The sequence below is a fragment of the Amphibalanus amphitrite genome, unplaced genomic scaffold (assembly GCF_019059575.1).
Source record: "Amphibalanus amphitrite isolate SeventyFive unplaced genomic scaffold, NRLGWU_Aamphi_draft 000798F_arrow, whole genome shotgun sequence".
NCBI classification, from domain to species: Eukaryota; Metazoa; Arthropoda; class Thecostraca; order Balanomorpha; family Balanidae; genus Amphibalanus; species Amphibalanus amphitrite.
In genome coordinates, this window is record NW_024882292.1 from 283,705 (window position 1) to 302,555 (window position 18,851).

General features: G+C 47.3%; 2 protein-coding genes across 2 annotated transcripts; one reads left to right on the forward strand and one right to left on the reverse strand.

Moving 5' to 3' along the window:
- The first annotated feature begins 45 nt into the window (after positions 1-45).
- LOC122366341 (long-chain specific acyl-CoA dehydrogenase, mitochondrial-like) lies at positions 46-5,782 on the forward strand. The gene is made up of 7 exons (XM_043338511.1): positions 46-258; positions 1,057-1,203; positions 1,358-1,495; positions 2,221-2,385; positions 3,483-3,930; positions 4,384-4,617; positions 5,068-5,782. Exons 1-7 carry the CDS (start codon positions 137-139, stop codon positions 5,140-5,142), a joined length of 1,329 nt encoding a protein of 442 aa, XP_043194446.1. The 5' UTR covers positions 46-136; the 3' UTR covers positions 5,143-5,782.
- Positions 5,783-6,275: 493 nt separating this feature from the next.
- On the reverse strand, positions 6,276-18,754 carry LOC122366342. Its single transcript, XM_043338512.1, has 2 exons — positions 18,617-18,754; positions 6,276-8,176 (listed from the first exon to the last, which is right to left on the reverse strand). Exons 1-2 carry the CDS (start codon positions 18,731-18,733, stop codon positions 7,661-7,663), a joined length of 633 nt encoding a protein of 210 aa, XP_043194447.1. The 5' UTR covers positions 18,734-18,754; the 3' UTR covers positions 6,276-7,660.
- Positions 18,755-18,851: the final 97 nt, after the last annotated feature.

An 18,851-nucleotide genomic window follows, 5' to 3' on the forward strand; every position in this document is an offset into this window, starting at 1 on the left:
GAGAAAATGCTACCAACTCAGTTAAATCCTTTGGTTGGTCTCTTCCCGTTTTCTCCCGACCTCTGTCTCTTTCTCTTCGTGTCCGTGGGAAGAAACGCTGGGTGTGATTCGCATTTCTGTGCTTTTAATTCCCGATATGGGTCTCGTTGGTTGTTGCAGGACGCCGGCTCGGACTGCCGCTGCATTCTTGCGGCAAAAGACTCTAATCCAGGCTGGTAATGGAAATATTAACGCGAGAAACTTTGGAGTGAGTGCTAGGTAAGTCTGCGCCATATTCGTGAAGTTTACGTATTATATAATAGGCACATTTCACAAATAATTATTCCATGAGCCAAAGTTGTAGCCTTTTCAAACAGGCAAAGGCAAGTTGTAAGGTACTCCAGTTCTCCAGTAACTGAAGTTTTTTGCAGGGTGGGTTTGTAGGCAAGTATGTGATTTTTGGTGTTTTGGTGCTTATTTTTCTGAAATCTGTTATGGAGAGGCTGATCCCAGTCATAAAATTCAACTGAACTTAGCCCTTACTCTACTTCTGTCAACTATGTCTTGTCAATGGTATCTTCCTTTCTAAGTTGTTTTACTTGTGAAGGTATTTGTTTTTCAATTGTAAAGTTACAATATAATAAAAATAGATACAATTCTTAATAGCTGAGAGCTTTAAATGACTGGGTTTCCTTCCTGAATCCAGTATTAAAAGCAGTCTCAACTTGTTCAGATTAGTGCTGGGCAAGCACTGGCGTGGTATCATGATTGCTGCGTTTGTGCACTTTTGCTAATATCAACTATAATCCTAAAATTGCAGCCTGTATCCCATAATGAGGTTTATGAGTTTGGTGAGGTCCCCAATCTATTGTCTTCTCTTCCTGACTGCTTCATGTTAAAAGAAACTACCTGATGAAAGTGATCTGTGATGGTGCAGCTTAAGCTGCATGGTAATTACCATGTTCAGGTGCACTTTTTAGGAACATGTGATAAAGATGTAGATGTAAAACCAGTTAATGGGATCAAATTGTGTTTATTATTTCATGTATTGATGTGCATCTGTGACATTTCTTTCAGGCGTTTTGATGAATACCGTCCAGCTACATCTCAGATGCCAAAGCTGAGCGACATTGGTGGTAGGACGCTCTTCAATTCAGATCATGACATGTTCCGTGAGTCAGTCCGCAAGTTCTTTGAACAAGAAGTGAAGCCATACCATGGCCAGTAAGTATACCTTCTGCATGGTGACTCTGAAATGTTTTTTTTAGTATGTCCACAGATTTCTATTCATATTTGCATGGATTGACTTTTTTGCATCTCACTTGCCTCCAGGATGACCAATGAGTGGCAAGTGCTCTGACAATCACTGTTTTTCCAGGTGGGAGAAGGACGGCCAGGTTTCGCGCGAGGTGTGGCTGAAGGCCGGAGAGCAGGGTCTCCTCGGGGTCAATACCCCGGCCGAGCACGGAGGCATCGGAGGCGACTGGCTGGACGCCTCCATCGTCCTCGAGGAACAGTAAGGGCCGCTGACGGGCGCGTGAAGTCAGTACTGGCATTTGGTGTTGTAACCGTGTTGTCGGTAATTTGTCTGTTGTTGAAAGTTCATTAAACGTGAATGGTGATATGTGGGGCCGAGCCGAGAATGCGTTCCTCTTTTCTATTACGGTGGACTGTTGGAATTCGATTTTCCTGGATTGGAGTCGATGCCCGCCTTCTGCGAAACCTATCCTGGTTTCCAATAACCAATTAGAATTGTGTCTGCTGTCCATTGATCAAAGTTCAAGGATCATATAAACAACTCGACTCCGACCTCACAATGACTTAGCAACTGGCCGTAAAGCGTCAACACAGTGTTTTTCCATGAATTCATTAGTGCCCACGAGGCCTCTGTGGCAACCATCGACAGTTAATTCCTCGGAACGACCATAGCTGTCACCCCATATTATGCCTAATAGTCACGCTGCTTAACACTGCTAATGCGAATTACAGTTATTGCAGCGGTCCATGTTACTCATTTACCTCTCATCGTTCTCTTGGTTGTATTGTTGATACTATTATAGCAATTGCCTGGGGTGAATAACTTGCTGCTTCATGAACATCTTCAATCGCTAAATTTGTGTCGGAAAATCCAGCGACCATTTCCGTGACCCCCCCCCCCCTCCCAACGATTTCGCGACTATCGACTACTGCCCCGGTCGCCCCCTTCTCTGCGCCTCTGACCGGTGTCTGACTCCTGCGCAGAGGCTACAGCAACTGCACCGGTCCCGGCTACGCGATGCACTCGGACATCGTGATGCCGTACATATCTCACTTTGGCACGCCGGAGCAGATCGAGCGTCTGATCCCGGACATGACGGCCGGAAAGAAGATCGGCGCCCTGGCCATGACCGAGCCGGGAGCCGGCAGGTGAGGCGGGAACGGGGCTGGTCAGGCGGGGACCGGGGAGGTGAGGCGGGAACGGGGCTGGTCAGGCGGGGACCGGGGAGGTTAGGCGGGGACGGGTCAGTGAGGTGAGACGGGGATGGACCGGTGAGACGGGGATGGACCGGTGAGGTGAGACGGGGATGGACCGGTGAGACGGGGATGGACCGGTGAGGTGAGACGGGGACGAGCTGGTGAGGCGGGGACGGGCCGGTGAGGCGGGGATGGACCGGGGAGGCGGGAACCGGGGAGGTCAGGCGGGGACGGGCCAGTGAGGTGAGACGGGGATGGACCGGTGAGGCGGGGATGGACCGGTTAGGCGGGGGCTGGTGAGAGATCCACGGCGGAGATACAAATAAGGAATCGAGATGAAACGCTTTGCTGAGTCATTGTGAAGTTGATAAAATGTTCTCTCAACTGACAGGGCAAGAGTTTGGGTCGCGTGGCACGACCTCTAAGTTACCGATGATTTTACCGAACACGATTCGGAAAGTGCTTCGATCATCACTCATTGAAGCGTTTTGCTCGTTGTCAGGAGGCAGACGCCGCGGGCTGGGGTCAACTGGATCCTATGTTTAGCTAATCGGGTGCAAGGTTCAGGGAGCTTATCAGGCTGTTTACCCGATGTAGAGAATTTTGCCACAGATTGAATTTCTGCAGCCCAGGGCTACCTCGCGTGTTAGATTGACATGAACCAGATCGTTGGGAAATTAAACTTTCAGACTTGTTACGATGATTGGTCTTGCTCTCACATGTGAACTAAAAGTAGATAATGTGGGAACTAGGTATTTCTGTGCCGTACACTAATTCATGTGAAGTGGCCGGTCTTAAATTTTTACTTTCTGCAACGTTTAACATGTTTGGATGGCAAGGCCTAGATTGTATCGTTGTCGTTTAACGGAACGCTGAACTACACGATGAAGGGTCATAATTGAACAAAATCAAGGGACGGAGATGAGTAGGGAGTAAAGGAAAGGAGATAAGTGCCGTGGAGATGAATCATTGACACACTAGGGCGATCTTGGCGGAGTGTGGAATGCTTGACTCCCAACAGCACGCCCTGACTCAGCGTTTGGTTTCAGTGATCTGCAGGGTGTGCGCACCACGGCAGTGAAGGACGGCGACGACTACATTCTGAACGGCAGCAAGGTATTCATCACCAACGGCTACATGTGCGACGTGGTGATCGTGGTGGCCATCACCAACCCCTCGGCCAAGTCGCCCGCTCACGGCATCAGCCTCTTCCTCGTGGAGGAGGGCATGCCCGGCTTCCGCAAGGGCCAGAAGCTGCAGAAGATGGGCATGAAGGCGCAGGACACTGCCGAGCTGTTCTTCGAGGACGTGCGCCTGCCCAAGTCAGCCCTGCTGGGCAAGGAGAACGGCGGCTTCTACCAGCTGATGCAGGAGCTGCCGCAGGAGCGCCTCCTGATCGCCATCATGTCGATGGCTAACTGCGAGTGGGCCTTCGAGGAGACACGTGACTACCTGCTCAACAGGAAGGCCTTCGGCAAGACGCTCAGCAACCTGCAGGTGAGGGCGCTCCCCGCCGCGGCTTTTCTGCCCCTGAACAGCCAGGGCCCTCTAAACCGATAACCGAACTGATCTGAGGACCAATAAGGCCGCCCTCGGTCCGCAGACCGGATGGAGGCCGAAGATAAAGTGTTGCCAGTGGGAGGGACTGAGAGGGTGTCCGGTGGTTTAAAAACCTGCTTGGGATAAGGACGTTTTTCATATAATCACATAACGAAAGAAAACATGTTAGCACTCATAATGGCGCAATCCGGATATGTGTTAATTTACACTGACAACTATGTATTGACTTTTGCCAGCACTCCACATACACCGGCGTGGCTATTCTGTGCCGATAGTCACAATATAAAAACAGGTAAAAGGCGGAAACTTGTTTCGCCTCAGTGACTGAGACGGGATTGGTGACCGAATAGGGGGAACCTACTCGTCTGACGTCGTCCCGTGCTTCCACAGACGATTCAGCACCGCCTGGCGGCGATGAAGACCGAGCTGGTTGTGAACCGCGCCTTCACCGATCAGTGCATCGAGCTGCACAACCAGGGCAAGCTGGACGGCGGCATGGCCTCCATGTGCAAGTACTGGATCACGGACCTGCAGAACCGCATCACCTACGAGGCGGTGCAGCTGCACGGCGGCTGGGGCTACATGTGGGAGTACCCCGTCTGCCGGGCGTACGTCGACGCCAAGGTGTGTGTCAGTCAGTGACACCGGCCGGCCGGATCGGACTGCCGGCCGGCGCAGGTGGCGCTGCTGGCCGAGAGAATATGGCAGCATCCTAGCTAGAACTTCATATGTAGCTGTCATCGATCGTAGCATTTGATGAAAGGCCATTGAAATAGCCTTGTCTTGTCGTTTTTTTTCCGATGGTTATTTTTTTCTGTTGTTTTCTGCCGTGCCTTGTTTTTGTAAATGTTAACATTTAGGTTTTCAAAGATGTCGCACTAGCGATGAAGCCATTTTGCCAAGTCCCCCATTACATGCACATTTTTACCCCGAATCATATTCGTGATATCAAGTATCAAAACGACTCGTCTGTTTTCCTTTAATCCTTGTCTCATGATTATTAACACACGCTCGAACATCTTGAGACTTAGCGTCACCGACCATCATTATGTAATTGTCTGCTCGTCGTTTCAGGTCCAGACCATCTATGGCGGCAGCAACGAGATTATGCGGGAGCTGATTGCCCGCCAGATCGTGTCGAAGAAGTGAGCTGCATCCCGAGCGCCAACCTGCCTCCCTAATCCGACAAACTCCTGATCAAAGGACAGACTCGGCCACCGAACCGTTTGGCAAGGTATGACGTCTTCTTAGTTTCGTTTTGGGTTTGATTTTATCGGGAGCGAGAAAGCATTGTTAAGGTGCGTATTTACTTGTACCTTTGTCTCCGTCAGCACTAAGTCGTCTATTGGCAGTTCCGTGAAACCGATGCCGATCCGGCCGTGACCTTTTACGTAATCTACTTTAGTGTGCCTTTACCTATTACCTACAGCCTCCAAGAACAGTCTCCTCTTATTGTGATGAGTGGTGCTCTGTGAAGGCCCGCCGAGTTGTGGCGAAGTATGCAATTCAAAATGCATACCAAACATCAATGCAATGCAGTACAAGGGAATCCATGGCTAGAAAACGAGCGCTAGATATGTCGGCTCAGCTTGTCTAGACCATTGTGAAGCGTCAAGTGCCAGTGATTTGGAATTATATGACTTATTATTGTAAAACAAGTTCGAGCTAGTTATTTCCATTTCCCTCTGGAAGCTTAAATTGGAGCTTATTGGCACACTCCAGTGCGAGCTGCTGAGATGAATCGTTTAGTATATTTTGTAGTGAAATATATGTATACAGAACAAATTGCTATTATAGTTTCTGACTGTGCGCTTATATACGATTATTCAATATTCTACATAAAAATGTCGAAAATGGAAGACTGCAGTAAAGGGCGTTTCTTTTAAAGGATTGCAGATTGTGTGCTGGAGGTTGTTCGTTTGAACAATCTCTACTTGTTGAACAACTCCCAACGCTCAAAGCTCGATTTTAGCTCAAAGCTACGGATCGTCATTTTCGACAACATTGAAAATGGAAGTTTAATAGTAATGACCATTAGAGAGCGTTAACTGTTTCGAAGTCGTGTCGCAGTGATGCCAATTGACGGTGATAACCGAACAGGACATGAATAGCAGAGGGGGACTTCGCGATACTTGTTCGTAAGGTCTGTAACGATACATAATCTATTGTGCGATAATTTTAAAGACAAATTTTGTGGGGTTACTCGCGAAATTTGGATCGGTGGTCGTAATGCTATTGCATTTGGTACGCACACTTGCCTTTGCCCGAAATGCAGATTGCGAAGTTCAGATCTTCACATTTATTTTACACAAACTTTCACTCCGCTGTATAAATGCTAGTCTGACGGTAGTAGTAATTAGATAAAATGCATAACATTTACTGTTTGCAAAATTAAGCGAACGCAAATATTTAAAGGTCACAAACCGTACACAGCCAACAAAAGCACTGAAAATAGGAAGTGTAAGACACGCGACGCGTTTGACACCCGTGAACAATTACACAAACACGTACAAACACTGATGCACCACAAATGTCGTCCGCTACCCTTCGTCGTGCGTTCCCTACCTCATCGCAGAAAAATGAAATGATCATCTTGTGTGTCTTGTGATAATTCGGTGCACGTGCCGAGTTGATTACTTTCGCCACACTGACGGCCTTAAGGCCATTTGAAATGTGGTGTTGGGATGGAGTTGCTCTCTATTCAGTCTTTCAGACATTTCAGTATCAAAGGTCATCGTTGTCATTGCATAGTTTTGTGGTAGAGCATAGGGGAACGAAATAATCGGCAAATAAAATTGGCCCTGCCGCGGGGCAGGTACACACACTTGCAAGGCTTCGAGTCTGAAGTTGAGTTATTGTAATGTCGCGATCTTATTTCAAACGGTGACTGTGTGCCGGGAAACTGAATAAAACAGTGCCGGATGAGTACCAGCTCTGCTGAACGGACAGGCAACGAACGCCCCTCCGGTGCCCAGTGATTGAAAAGGTCACCGAGTCAATGCAGTGCCACAGTTACTGCAGCAGTGTCTACTGATTGCCGCCAGCTGCTCTACGAGTAGGCTATAACTAAGACGGGATATGCTGGTGAGGGGTTCGGGTTGGACAGGAATGGGGCTGCTAGGCTAGTCGGATCTCGCGCTCATGTTGCCCTATTACGGATATGCCAGTATCGAAGGCTCCTCTCTTGAGTATGCGGTTCTCTCGATATGGTTGCCTTGTCGATGTGTGGCGTGGCGCGCCCCTCTGGCAGTGTCAGTTACACCGAACACCGACAACACAGCACAACACTGCAGATATGGCGCCTGGAGCGCACGCCGCTCTTGAAGAGCGCGTTGATTGCACGGTACAGAAACGCTGCAGCGAATTGAACGCACCTGCTGGCGGAGAATTATCGCCGACCCGCCGCGAAAACATGTTGCAGCTAACTTATGGCGCCCAGCTCCGGACAATAGCGGCTCCGAATTCGACGCGAGACGCCTGGAAACTTATGGCAGCTACTCACAACTCTGCAGAGGATGCTCTAAGACTAGAGAAAACTTGTGTTGGTTGGCCAGTGTGCTTTTGCGCGAAGTTCACAGCACAGCTATTTCTGGTGATGCGGGCGTCGGCCAGCCTGCCCGGGCTGGCAGGCTAGTGTTCAGTTTAGCCCGGCTCTGTGACGTCCAGTTTAGCCGCACGAGCCGACCAGTCCTGCCGTGTTTCTGTACGCGGCCGGCTCGGAGATGCGGACGCCGGCCGCCGACGGCTGCGGCGCCGGGTGGGTGCCGAACGAGCCCAGCGCCGAGTCGTGACGGCGGCCGGCGGCGGCGCTCGTCTGCCGCCGGATCACCACCGTGTCGGCGCAGTAGAACGGCTGCACGGCGCGCGCCGGCGCCGCCTGGCCCAGCCGCGGCGGCAGCGTCGAGTGGCTGGCGTTCAGCGGCGCCACCGGCACCGTCGGCGGCGGCACGCGCTGCAGCGACATGCACGCCCGGCCCGGCGACGCTGTCAGCTTCTGTAGCGGCAGCGGCAGCGGCGGCGCCGGCTCGGCGGCCGCTCCGGCCGGGCTGCGGTGCGCGGCCGCCGACGCTCCGTCGTCCCCGCAGCGGTCGCTGCCCGGCGCCGACCGGTTGCTGGGCGGGGAGGTGGGGTCGCCGCGAGCCGTGTCGCCCAGAGAGGCGTACTGCGGGCCGCGCACCTGGTCCTGCAACGAGACTGACGTCAGATACGAGACATACTCATGAGATACATAACTCACACGTACTAGAGGGTTCTCAGATACTCATGTTATTAAGGGGTTATTTAGGTATGTCTTAAAAGTTTGTTTTTGATGCTGCAGGACCGGTGCGTTATTTGCAGAACATTTATTTCACCCTAAACTGCCTCACAGTTACGAACTTAAACAGCGCACGGAACCGTTCCCGGCTAAAAGCTCCGGTCCCGCCTCTGTCCACCCCCCTCTCCGGAGCAGCCCGAGACGGCTGCCGCTGAGCTCGACATTCCGGCGGACATCTGTCCCGGGTCGCTGGTGCAGTATCAACGGGACACGTCACGCGACGGGCCAACCGTGGCCTAATATCGACAAATGGCGCGGCCGGAGCTACCAAAGGTTATCGGCCGCGCCGGTATTGGACAATCGTCGATAGTGGTTAGAGTGGCGCGGCGCGTCTGCCGCCGCCCATCAGCCAGCTCCCAGGAACTGGGTATTGACACGGTTAGCGACAGCACGGGAAACTCGCCCTTCATCGATTACACGGCGTGTTCAGATGACGGGCAGTGGATCGGACTAGATTTGACGTTTGAATGACGTTCGCAGCTTCGTTTCATTCAATTCCCCCGGGTTTTATTTACGAGGCCATACCGCTTTTCACGTCCATGGGAGATCGAGCAGCTGGCAGCGCCGTTCACACACGTATCGCGCCATTCAGTCTCTGGCCCGTGGACATTGGACTCATGCCGTCGGATTGGAGGCACTAGTCGGGGAGCGAATCCCGCCTGGGAAGGCAGAGCGGATGTTCCGCGATTTTCCGAACTACGTAGATCGATCAGACTGCATCATTATTTAGCCCTTACTAGCACCAGATTTCAACAAATATGTGCCTATAAAGTGCATAGTTATCAGCGAGCGTTATTTGCCGCAGTATCAGCAAGCTCCAATTTTGATGAACGGGAGAGTATTCCGGCAGTGATACATTATCTACTCATTACTTACGACCCAGCCACGCGCTTTTGCTAAGCTTCATAAGGAGACTGGTTGAGCTCGACTAACTTATGGGAGCCGTCGCCCGTCCATAAGTCAATATGAAAATGTCGAGCTGTTGGTCGCTGAGACATAAAAGCGTACCTACCGTAGATCTTAACCCGCGTCCTGATGGGGGGCCATTTTGCCCTCCCCCTGTGGTTTTTCTTGAATAGAGAAAAACGGCGGCGCGCAGCGCCGCCAAATTTTCGGTTCCTTCCGAGACATGAATTTGACACCTTCACACAAAATTTCAAGTCATAACTCACCTTAGGGCAGGAGTTATTGAGGTCAAGCTGAGGTCATGTTCGACCAAAAATGAGCTTAAATCATGAAATCATGAAACGCTCACAAAAGCTTAAGTTAAAGGGACCCTCCCACCTTAACATTAGTTTTGAGTTGAGATAGCCAAGTTTGCGGCCAGGCTCAGAAACCACCATTTATCCTGGTCGCAACCCCCCCAGCTTTATGGTGTTCAAGAAATTTCTTCCCTTTACTTGCAGGGTGGGACCAGCGTGGTCCCTATCTCTTAACCATTACGGGAATCTGATGACGTCATCAGGCTTTCGAACGTCCGTTAAATGTTTGACTAAAACGTTTTGTAGCACGCGGTGGTATATGCTGCTTTGCGCGCAACAAATGCCGCACTTTCAAATAAAGTCGCTAGGAACAGCGGAGATCCCAAAAAGTAAACAAAAGTAAAAGTCTAATATCTTGAAAACCGGTGAATATTTTTCGATGAAATTTGGTAGATATTCGTTTTTGCTCTTTCTGAACCGAGCGACATCACTTTCATGCCAATTCATTAACTTTTTTGAAGGTGGGAGGCAGACATGTGCATGGATCCGAGAGCTGGATCTATGATCTCAGTGGATCTCTCGACAAAATAGAGGGGTTGGATCTATGATCCAAGTGGATCTCTCGACAAAATTCAGGGGTTGGATCTATGATCCGAATGGATCTCTCGACAAAATTTAGGGGTCGGATCTATGATCTCTGTGGATCCAGCGGGCAAAAATTTGTGGAGGACCTATGATCTGTATGGATCTCACGACAACATGTAGCCAATGAAACCCTTATCCTACATAATTGTACACCTTACAGTGCAATACAATTGAGAATTGTCACTTGTGGACATGGTTGTTGTAATCATTAGGTATCATCATTAAATTTGAATTTAAATGAACAACATTTGTACTACATTTAAAATAAACCAAGAACATGCACATTGCTAATTTTTGTGACCAATTGTAACTTTTTCATGACAGCACTGATGACAATCTTATCAACAAGCTACAGCCACTTTACTTCAATGAACAAACAGTACAGACAGCAGATCATGAGATGCAGTGGCAGCGGGGCACTGCAGATTTTCATTTTGGTCCCATTCTTTCCATGCAACGCCAGTAGGGCTAATGTTAAAATGCCAAAATCTATGGGGGGCACTGTACCCTGGTGCCACCCCCCCCCCCCCCCCTGTTCCGCCGCCTATAGACAGATGTTAGGAAATCAAATCTGGAAGCCAAATAGGTCAGTTTTGCTCAAAATAATCCAGCAATCCACTTCTACCAGGTATGAAAACCCAATCTAGAATGTTCGTATGAGCTATTAGTATGTGCAACACAATTTCGATTCAGTAAGAATAGCAACCAACCTCTAATACTTTCCTAATAAAATTACAAGTTCAAAAATGGCATCAACTTCTTCAGATTACCTACTTTTGGCATCGTGTGCCACGTGTGGCGCCATGCCGTGCTGTCGTTATGAGAGAGCCTCCCAAAAAAGACAAACGAAATTCACAGCTCACGTTTTGGTAATATTGTTTTATTACGTCATTATCGTTTGACCAATGAAAAATCTTAATTTGACTAAAACCGTAATGATTCCAAAAGATTCCCCGTAATAGGCCCTTCAAACTAATGACGTAAGATATTGTGATTCTTTTGAAAAGTGAATAAAATAAAGATGCAAGGCACACACTCGCTTTCAGCTTACGTTTACGTCATAAAATTCATCGCTACAAAGATGATATTCACAAACAATCGTATCGTAAAATTATGTGAGGCAGAAAAAAATGAACATTCTTTTGAGAAAAAACTTCAGACTTTTGAATTTCCAGTTTGATTTTTTATTTATTTTCATTATACTCGAAGGAAGAACGCTTAGCTCATTTGTTATTTGAAATGACGTCACGAGTTCTATTTAGATACTGAATAATCATTTTACGGTAAATATTTCCAATTGATATTTCGCTTCCCATCGCTTCCGCAGGCTGTTGAATATTTTTATACTTTTGTTTATATCTCAGTTTATTTTATCAAATATTTCTTTCAATGGATTGAAATACCTTTACCTAACCAAGCCACATGTGTCAGTATCAGCTTTTATTGTTTATCAATCAACTGTGTTATAGTCCGTTTTTCTTAAGTTTGCCCCTCACTGTAAACGTCTCTTTGAACACAGCACGAGAATTGCTAGCTGAATTACTGAGAAAACTGGTTAGCGCACATTGTATTGTATATATGAATAATATTTTCAAAAATAAGTTTTGAACATCGACGATTTAACGTTATGTTAAGCGCCGTGCAATTTATTTATTAGTTCAGACATAATTCCTGAGAAGTCGTCTATCCCTGTGGGGCTGTAGGTATTGGCAGATACGATTTACGAGTCTGTGAAATAGTAAATAAATTTGATGAAATTGATCGACTGTGAAATCTGGTTAAATCAGTGTGCGCCAACCAGTTTTCTCAGTAATTCAGCTAGCAATTCTCGTGCTATGTTCAAAAAGACGTTTACAGTGAGGGGCAAACTTAAAAAAAACGAACTATAGCTGGAAACTGGAAAACCTCGTGGTTGTCTAATGCAAGATTGTCTTATTACGGAGCGAGCGAAGCGAGCGTAGTCTTTCCTTAGATTAAAGGAAATAGTTCACTTTCACGAAATTATTTTTTTTTGCAATGGATTTATGATTTTTTATGTTCAAAATGATCAGCAAAGAAAATAAAACCTCTTTATAACAAAAGATTATTTTCTATATTTTGATATAGGAAGAACTTTTCAGTTTCTGTAAGGCACACGCGATCCAGTATGAAAAGAGCATGGGTCCCGAAAATTCTTCAGAAACTAGAGAACTTATCGCGGCCACCGGCATTTGGGCGATCTGCTCGTGCTTTTGTTATTGGAGCGCCTCTTTCCCCGAGATTGCGCCGGCCGCCTGCCATGGACGAAAAATACACGACTTTGAAATCTGGCTGATCGTGGGAAAATACCGCCGCAGGTCTCGGCTATATGCAGGAATTCACCGGGATGTATAGTATATACCACTGCCTCGATGTATAGGCTATAGCCTGCAAGCTGGCTTTGGTGCAAACTGCAACCATGTCAAACATGGTATAGGGCGGATTGTCGATTGATGTAAGCGAATCAGACGTTCAATTGACAATTTCCGATTCTTATTCGATAATTACGGCCAATTATATTTTATTTTAGGAAGTGTTATTAGGAGCGGAGCAATAAAATCTCATTTCTCCCCTGTCTCTTTACTAGAGATGTCAATCGGATACCAACATTTTGGTATACCGATACCAAACCAATACCAACTTGGTATTTGGTATTTCAATCCTCCTATATTTGGTATTTTGTTGGTATTATGAACCCTCACTAATTTATAAGAGGCTGATAAATTGGTATAAATTTGGTATTTGCCTCATGTTCCTAGGTTGGTTCGGTTTCGGTATTTCCTCACGGTTTTGGTTGGTATTTGGTTTGGTATCGGTATTCCGATTTTCTGTAATTGACATCACTACTCTTTACCTATCTCTCAAATCCCTTGCTCACTTATCTTTCCTCTCCATAGGCGGCGGGCGGAACGGGGAGGGCACCGGGGCACCGTCCCCCCCTTTGATTTTGGCATTTTAACATTAGCCCTATGGGCGTTGCATGGAAAGAATGGGACCAAAAGTTGGCAGTGCCCCCCCCCCAAATTTTGGGTACCTTACCGGGCATCAATTTGACACCTTCACACAAAATTTCAAGTCACAGGTCACCTCAGGTCAGGAGTTATTGAGGTCAAACTGAGGTCATGTTCGAGTAAAAATGAGCCAAAAACATGACATCTTGAAACGCTCACCAATTCCACAGTTAACAAGCAATTTTAAAGTTCTTTGTGTGGTTGTGTAGAGAAAAGACGGCGCTACAAAACTGCTATCTCGGATTTTCAAAATTTTGGGATTTTGACCCCCAAAAATCAAAAAAATTGATTTTTTTAGAAAAACTCAAAAAATTTCCAAAAAATTTTCGAATTTCGAAAAAAACCGGAATATATGTGATAGTCCCTGCGCTATTCCATATACATACCAAATTTTAGATCGATACCTCTTTTTTTGGCCAAGTTATAGCGAAAAAACTGTTAAAAATTGATGACGTCAAATTTTTGAACCCAATTTTTAGCAATTCTAGACCTCGTAGCGCAAAACGGAGACAACCATTGAACTCCCCGTGACGAGCTGCATCGAATTGATACCCATTTTATGCAAAAATATCAACTTTGAAATTTGAACTAATTTGACCTGACCTTGACCTGACCTTGACCTGACCTTGAACAAAACGTGACCTAAGCTGGCCCTAAAGTCTGTCTGACCCACATAATCGCATTTGTCATGTAAAATGGACCATAAAACATGTGTCACACGACACTTTCATAATGTGACCCCCCCAGTGACCTGACCTCTGTGACCTGACCTGGTATCAGTGACCTCAAATAGCAAAATATGTGTTTGAAGAACATTTCCCCATCGATGATTTTCAATGAAATGCATTTTACTCGATTTTACAACGCATTTCTTGAAATGCCTGTAAACGGTGAAAATTCGACCTTTGACCTGACCTGTGACGTTATCGGTTTGACCGAGGTCAATGAAATTGGGTCACAAGGTAGTTCCCCGTTGGGGCTATCCAACACCGTTTACCGCTTGTCGCTATGTTGCGTGGTTCTCGAGATCTGAGGGGGGGGCCAAAATGGCCCCCCCCCATCAGACCGCGTTGCTCGGCAGACCCCATCTGGGCGCGGGTTAATTGAAGGTGTTCCGCCGCTACTGTTCCTCTCTGTAGGTATCAGTCTCCTTGCCGTCCTCCCTGAAGTCTCTGTTAGTCTTTTCCTTCATACTTATCCTCCTTTCTCTCACCACCCTCTCTCTCTCTCTCTCTCTCTCTCTCTCTCTCTCTCTCTCTCTCTCTCTCTCTCAGTCTCTTTTTCTCTCTCAGTCTCTTTTTCTCTCTCAGTCTCTTTTTCTCTCTCAGTCTCTTTTTCTCTCTCAGTCTCTTTTTCTCTCTCAGTCTCTTTTTCTCTCTCAGTCTCTTTTTCTCTCTCAGTCTCTTTTTCTCTCTCAGTCTCTCTCTCTCAGTCTCTCTCTCTCTCAGTCTCTCTCTCTCTCTCTCTCTCTCTCTCTCTCTCTCTCTCTCTCTCTCCTCTCTCTCTCTCTCTCTCTCTCTCTCTCTCTCTCTCTCTCTCTCTCTCTCTCTCTCTCTCTCTACCCGTCCGTCTGTTCATCTCTTTGTCCGTCTCTCCGTTCGTCCGTCCGCCCTTCCGTCTCTCAGTCCGTCCATCCATCCGTCCGTTTCTCCATTCTCCGTCCGTCCGTCCATCCGTCTCTCCGTATGTTCGTCCGTCCGTCTATCTGTCTCCCCAGACCCTATCCACCCGCCCGCCCGCCCAAGGCCCTAAAACAAACGAGTCCTCAAATTAATAGGTTAGGGGCATATGCCCCCCGGACAGGAGCCTGAGGGGCATTCAGTACAAGTATGCCCCCCCCCATTCAGACTTACACTTCTTACGCCTATAACGAGGAACTAAATAAAAATTGATTAGAAAGCCTTCCTAGTAACTAGGTAGGTTGTTTTGTGATCAGAGTCGTTTTAGTAACCTCAATTTAGTTGTCATTGCGTTACTGTGCACTTTAAAGCAAACTTTTCGTAATAAAAATTAAGTTTTCGTCTTATTCCTGAAACGAAAACGTAAATTTCCGGCGATTTCTGGCGCTGCCGGGTTATTTGTCCCAAAAGCCCCCTCCTCCTGGATCTGCCAGTGGGGTATTGGCCCTGTTTCACCAGTGATAGCAGCACGCTGCATAGCTACGTTTGGAACAGAGTTGCTGTCTCGTTGAATGCGTTTGATACATTTGTCTGATCGCACGGCCGTGAAGATGTTAGCATCAATATTTCATGACATCACACAGTTTGACGACGCCATGGTTTGTTGATGTTTCCATGGAAACCCAATTTGACACGTGTAATAGCAGCGTGTTGCTATCACAGGTGAAACAGGGCCCAGGTGGCCTACCATTTGTTTTTTTTTTAGAAAAAAAAACTATCGTATCAGGGCCTGGGCTATGACGAAAAATAAGTGGCCTAAATCCGATGAGAAGACAGGATTTGGGGGTAGGTACCCTAGGAGTAGGTTTGGCTCCGTGACCTAGTACGCCCCCCCCCCCGCGCTGAAACCCTGGATCCGCCAGTGCGTGAAATAATGCATTAAAGATTAAAGAACCATGCAAAGTTAGCCCTTTTACTAGTTTTACTGGCAAGGGCGATAATGTTCCCCTGAATGTCCTTATTGATCAGTACGAGAATTTCTCTAGAGTTCTCGTAGATAATTTCTCTAGTTTCTGAAGAATTTTCGGGACCCATGCTCTTTTCATACTGAATGCAAAAATATGCAAGGCACACATCCTCAACGCAGGACACCTTTTTCGGGACGAGAAATAGAATATCTTTGCCTAGGGTGATCCTTGGGCTGTAAAAGCTCCTGATTTATGCTCGTCTCAGCCCAAGCTACGGAACTGCTATTCCAGTTCAAAACCCATGTTAAAAAGTGAACTATTTCCTTTAACGGAAATTTCTGAGTATGAGCGGCCGGCCGGCCGGCCGGCCGTGGTCACGGTTTTGCGACGCTTATATTTCAGCAACCACTTGACCGATTTACACGCGGTAATTTTTGTAGGGTAGCTTCATTCCTTCTACCAAGTATTGGACTATTCCTGATGCATGTGGGTGACCCCTTATGCACGTGCCACGTGCAAAACGAAGAGGTGTCCGTTTTGTAATTGTTGCAATATCTCGGTAACTACTTGGCCGATTGCGCTGAAAGTTGGCATGTAGGTAGGCACCCACTAGGCACTGCATATCCATGTGCCAGAGTTGGGGTGCTGCTGCACGTGCGCACGTGCAGGGGTCGTTTCCAGATCTCGGGAACGGCTCGACCGATTGCGCTCAAATTTGGTACACAGTTAGGGACCGGTTAGTAGGGTGCCGTGCACAAGTCAGTTGGGACCCATTCTGCACGTGCGCACGTGCAGGGTGCCGCTTCCAGATCTCCAGAACGGCTGGGCCGATTGTGCCCAAATTTGGCACATCGCTAGAGACCGGTTAGTAGGGTGCCGTGCACAAGTCAGTTGGAGGTACTCCCTCGCAATTTCGCACGTGCAAGGCCCACCCTCTCGCTCGCTCCGTTAGTCGCCCCAAAAGGCGTTATACTGGTCATTATGTAGATTCTAACATGAATTGTGATGTGGTACCTAGGTACCTACTACCTAGTAATGTATTGTTCATTAGTCATTACTTTGACTTACCTCTATGTTAATTGTTAATGCAAACTTTTCTGTTGGTATGTGAACCAGCTTCATGTCACTCAATTCTCTCAAGTTGTGACCGTCATGAGCCTCCTTTATTTTGTATTCTGTATAATGTAACTGGATGCCTTTACTAATATGGCCTTTGTATAAGATTGTTTGTTTCTAACCATACTTTGGTATTCATAACTTCTTATGAAAGAAAGTTGTTAACATTTTGAGCACCTATGAGCTATGATCCCAATGGATCTCACGACAAAATTGGGGAGCCAGATCTATGATCCGAGTGGATCTAGCGACAAAATTGAAGGGTCAGATCTATGATCCCAGTAGATCTCTCGACAAAATTGAGGGGTTGGATCTATGATCTGAATGGATCTCGGATCGGGATCCATGAGATCGGATCTCAGATCCATTTTTCCGGATCCAAGCACATGTCTGGTGGGAGGGTCCCTTTAATCAAAGTTCTTTATGTGGTCGTGTAGAGAAAAAACGGCGCTACAAAACTGCTATCTCTGATTTTCAAAATTTTGTGATTTTGACCCCCAAAATCATACAAAAGTAATTTTTGAATGTAATGGCAAACAAATTCCAAAAGTTTTATGAATTTCGAAAAAAGGAAGCATATATAATAGCCCCTACCGGCCTCTTCTATCCACATACCAAATTTTAGAATCGATGCCTCTTTCTTTGCCCAACTTAGGTATAGCAAAAAAAACTGTTCAAAATTGATGACGTCAAATTTTCAAACTCAATTTTGTTTTGCAATTCCAGACCACGTAGCGTAAAACAAAGACCGCCATTAGACTCCCCGTGACGAGCTGCATCGAATCGATACCCATTTTATGCAAAATATCAAGTTTGAAATTTGACCTAATTTGACCTGACCTTGACTTGACCTGCACCAGAACATAAGCTTAACTGGCCCTAAAGGTTGCCTGACCCACGTAATCGCATTTGCCATGTAAAATGGACCATAAAACGCATCACCCGACACTTTCGTATTGTGACCCTCAGTGACCTGAACGCTGTGACCTGACCTGGTATTAGTGATCTCATATATCAAAATATGTGTTTGAAGGACAATTCCATATAGAAGATCTTCAATAATATGCTCGATTTTACAACACAATTCTTGAAAGGCAACGGTGAAAATTCGGTGAAAATTCGACATTTGACCTGACCTGTGACATCATCGGTTTGACCTAGGTCAATGAAATTGGGTCACCGTTGGGGCTATGCTATCCAACACCGTTTGCTGCTTGTCGCTATGTTGCGTGGTTCTTGAGATCTTACGGGTGGGGGGCCAAAATGCCCCCCATCAGGGCGCGTCGCTCGGCAGGGCGCGGGCTAATGCGCCGATCAGTGTGTTTGTCCAAGGGATAGACGTTTACGAATTGTTCGAATCGGGCAAGCCTAGTCGCGTAATGTCACGTTTTATAACTATACACGCATGCCTATTGCATAGATATCTGCTGAAATGGTTAAGTGCCTATATTGAAGTAGTGCCTATAGGCACTTCAATACATGTGCTTACGTTCTGGTAGGCATAATTGCCCGCCAGCCCATGGCCCGTTAAACTTCCGGGAAACTCTAATGTCCTTGGCACTAGCAGGCAGGAGGCTAACTTTCAGGCCTACATTAGCATAGCAAGCACGTTTCACCGCAAAATATACCTACCTTGTACCCGGAGAAGCTGTAAGCCAAGAGGACCAAACTTGAACCGCGCACGGAATTAACTAGCTTTGACCCGCGTTTAGAATTAACTAGCACTGACCCGGGCCTTGCTGTGGTGCAGATGCGAGCTGTTCTGGTTGGCGTTGGTGGCCAGGTCGTCGTCCTCGGTGTCGGTCAGGTCCGGGGTGCGGAGGTCAGTGAGCTCGGTGTCCGGCATGGCGGCGCGCGCCGACGACAGTTTGCGGGAGTGTCCCCTGGGACGGATAGACGCCGTGATTAAACTCGGCCGCCAGATTGAACGCTATCCGGCCAAACGGGCTCCAGCGGACACGTCG

What these genes read in the sequence shown, in the direction of transcription:
- LOC122366342 (XM_043338512.1), bottom strand. Translation starts at nt 18,733, where the DNA reads ATGCCGGACACCGAGCTCACTGACCTCCGCACCCCGGACCTGACCGAC. An exon ending in TGCACCACAGCAAGGCCCGG is followed by an intron (nt 8,177 to 18,616) that starts GTCAGTGCTAGT and finishes GTCTCGTTGCAG; the next exon opens with GACCAGGTGCGCGGCCCGCA.
- LOC122366341 (XM_043338511.1), top strand. Translation starts at nt 137, where the DNA reads ATGGGTCTCGTTGGTTGTTGCAGGACGCCGGCTCGGACTGCCGCTGCA. An exon ending in TCCATCGTCCTCGAGGAACA is followed by an intron (nt 1,496 to 2,220) that starts GTAAGGGCCGCT and finishes ACTCCTGCGCAG; the next exon opens with AGGCTACAGCAACTGCACCG. An exon ending in ACCGAGCCGGGAGCCGGCAG is followed by an intron (nt 2,386 to 3,482) that starts GTGAGGCGGGAA and finishes GTTTGGTTTCAG; the next exon opens with TGATCTGCAGGGTGTGCGCA.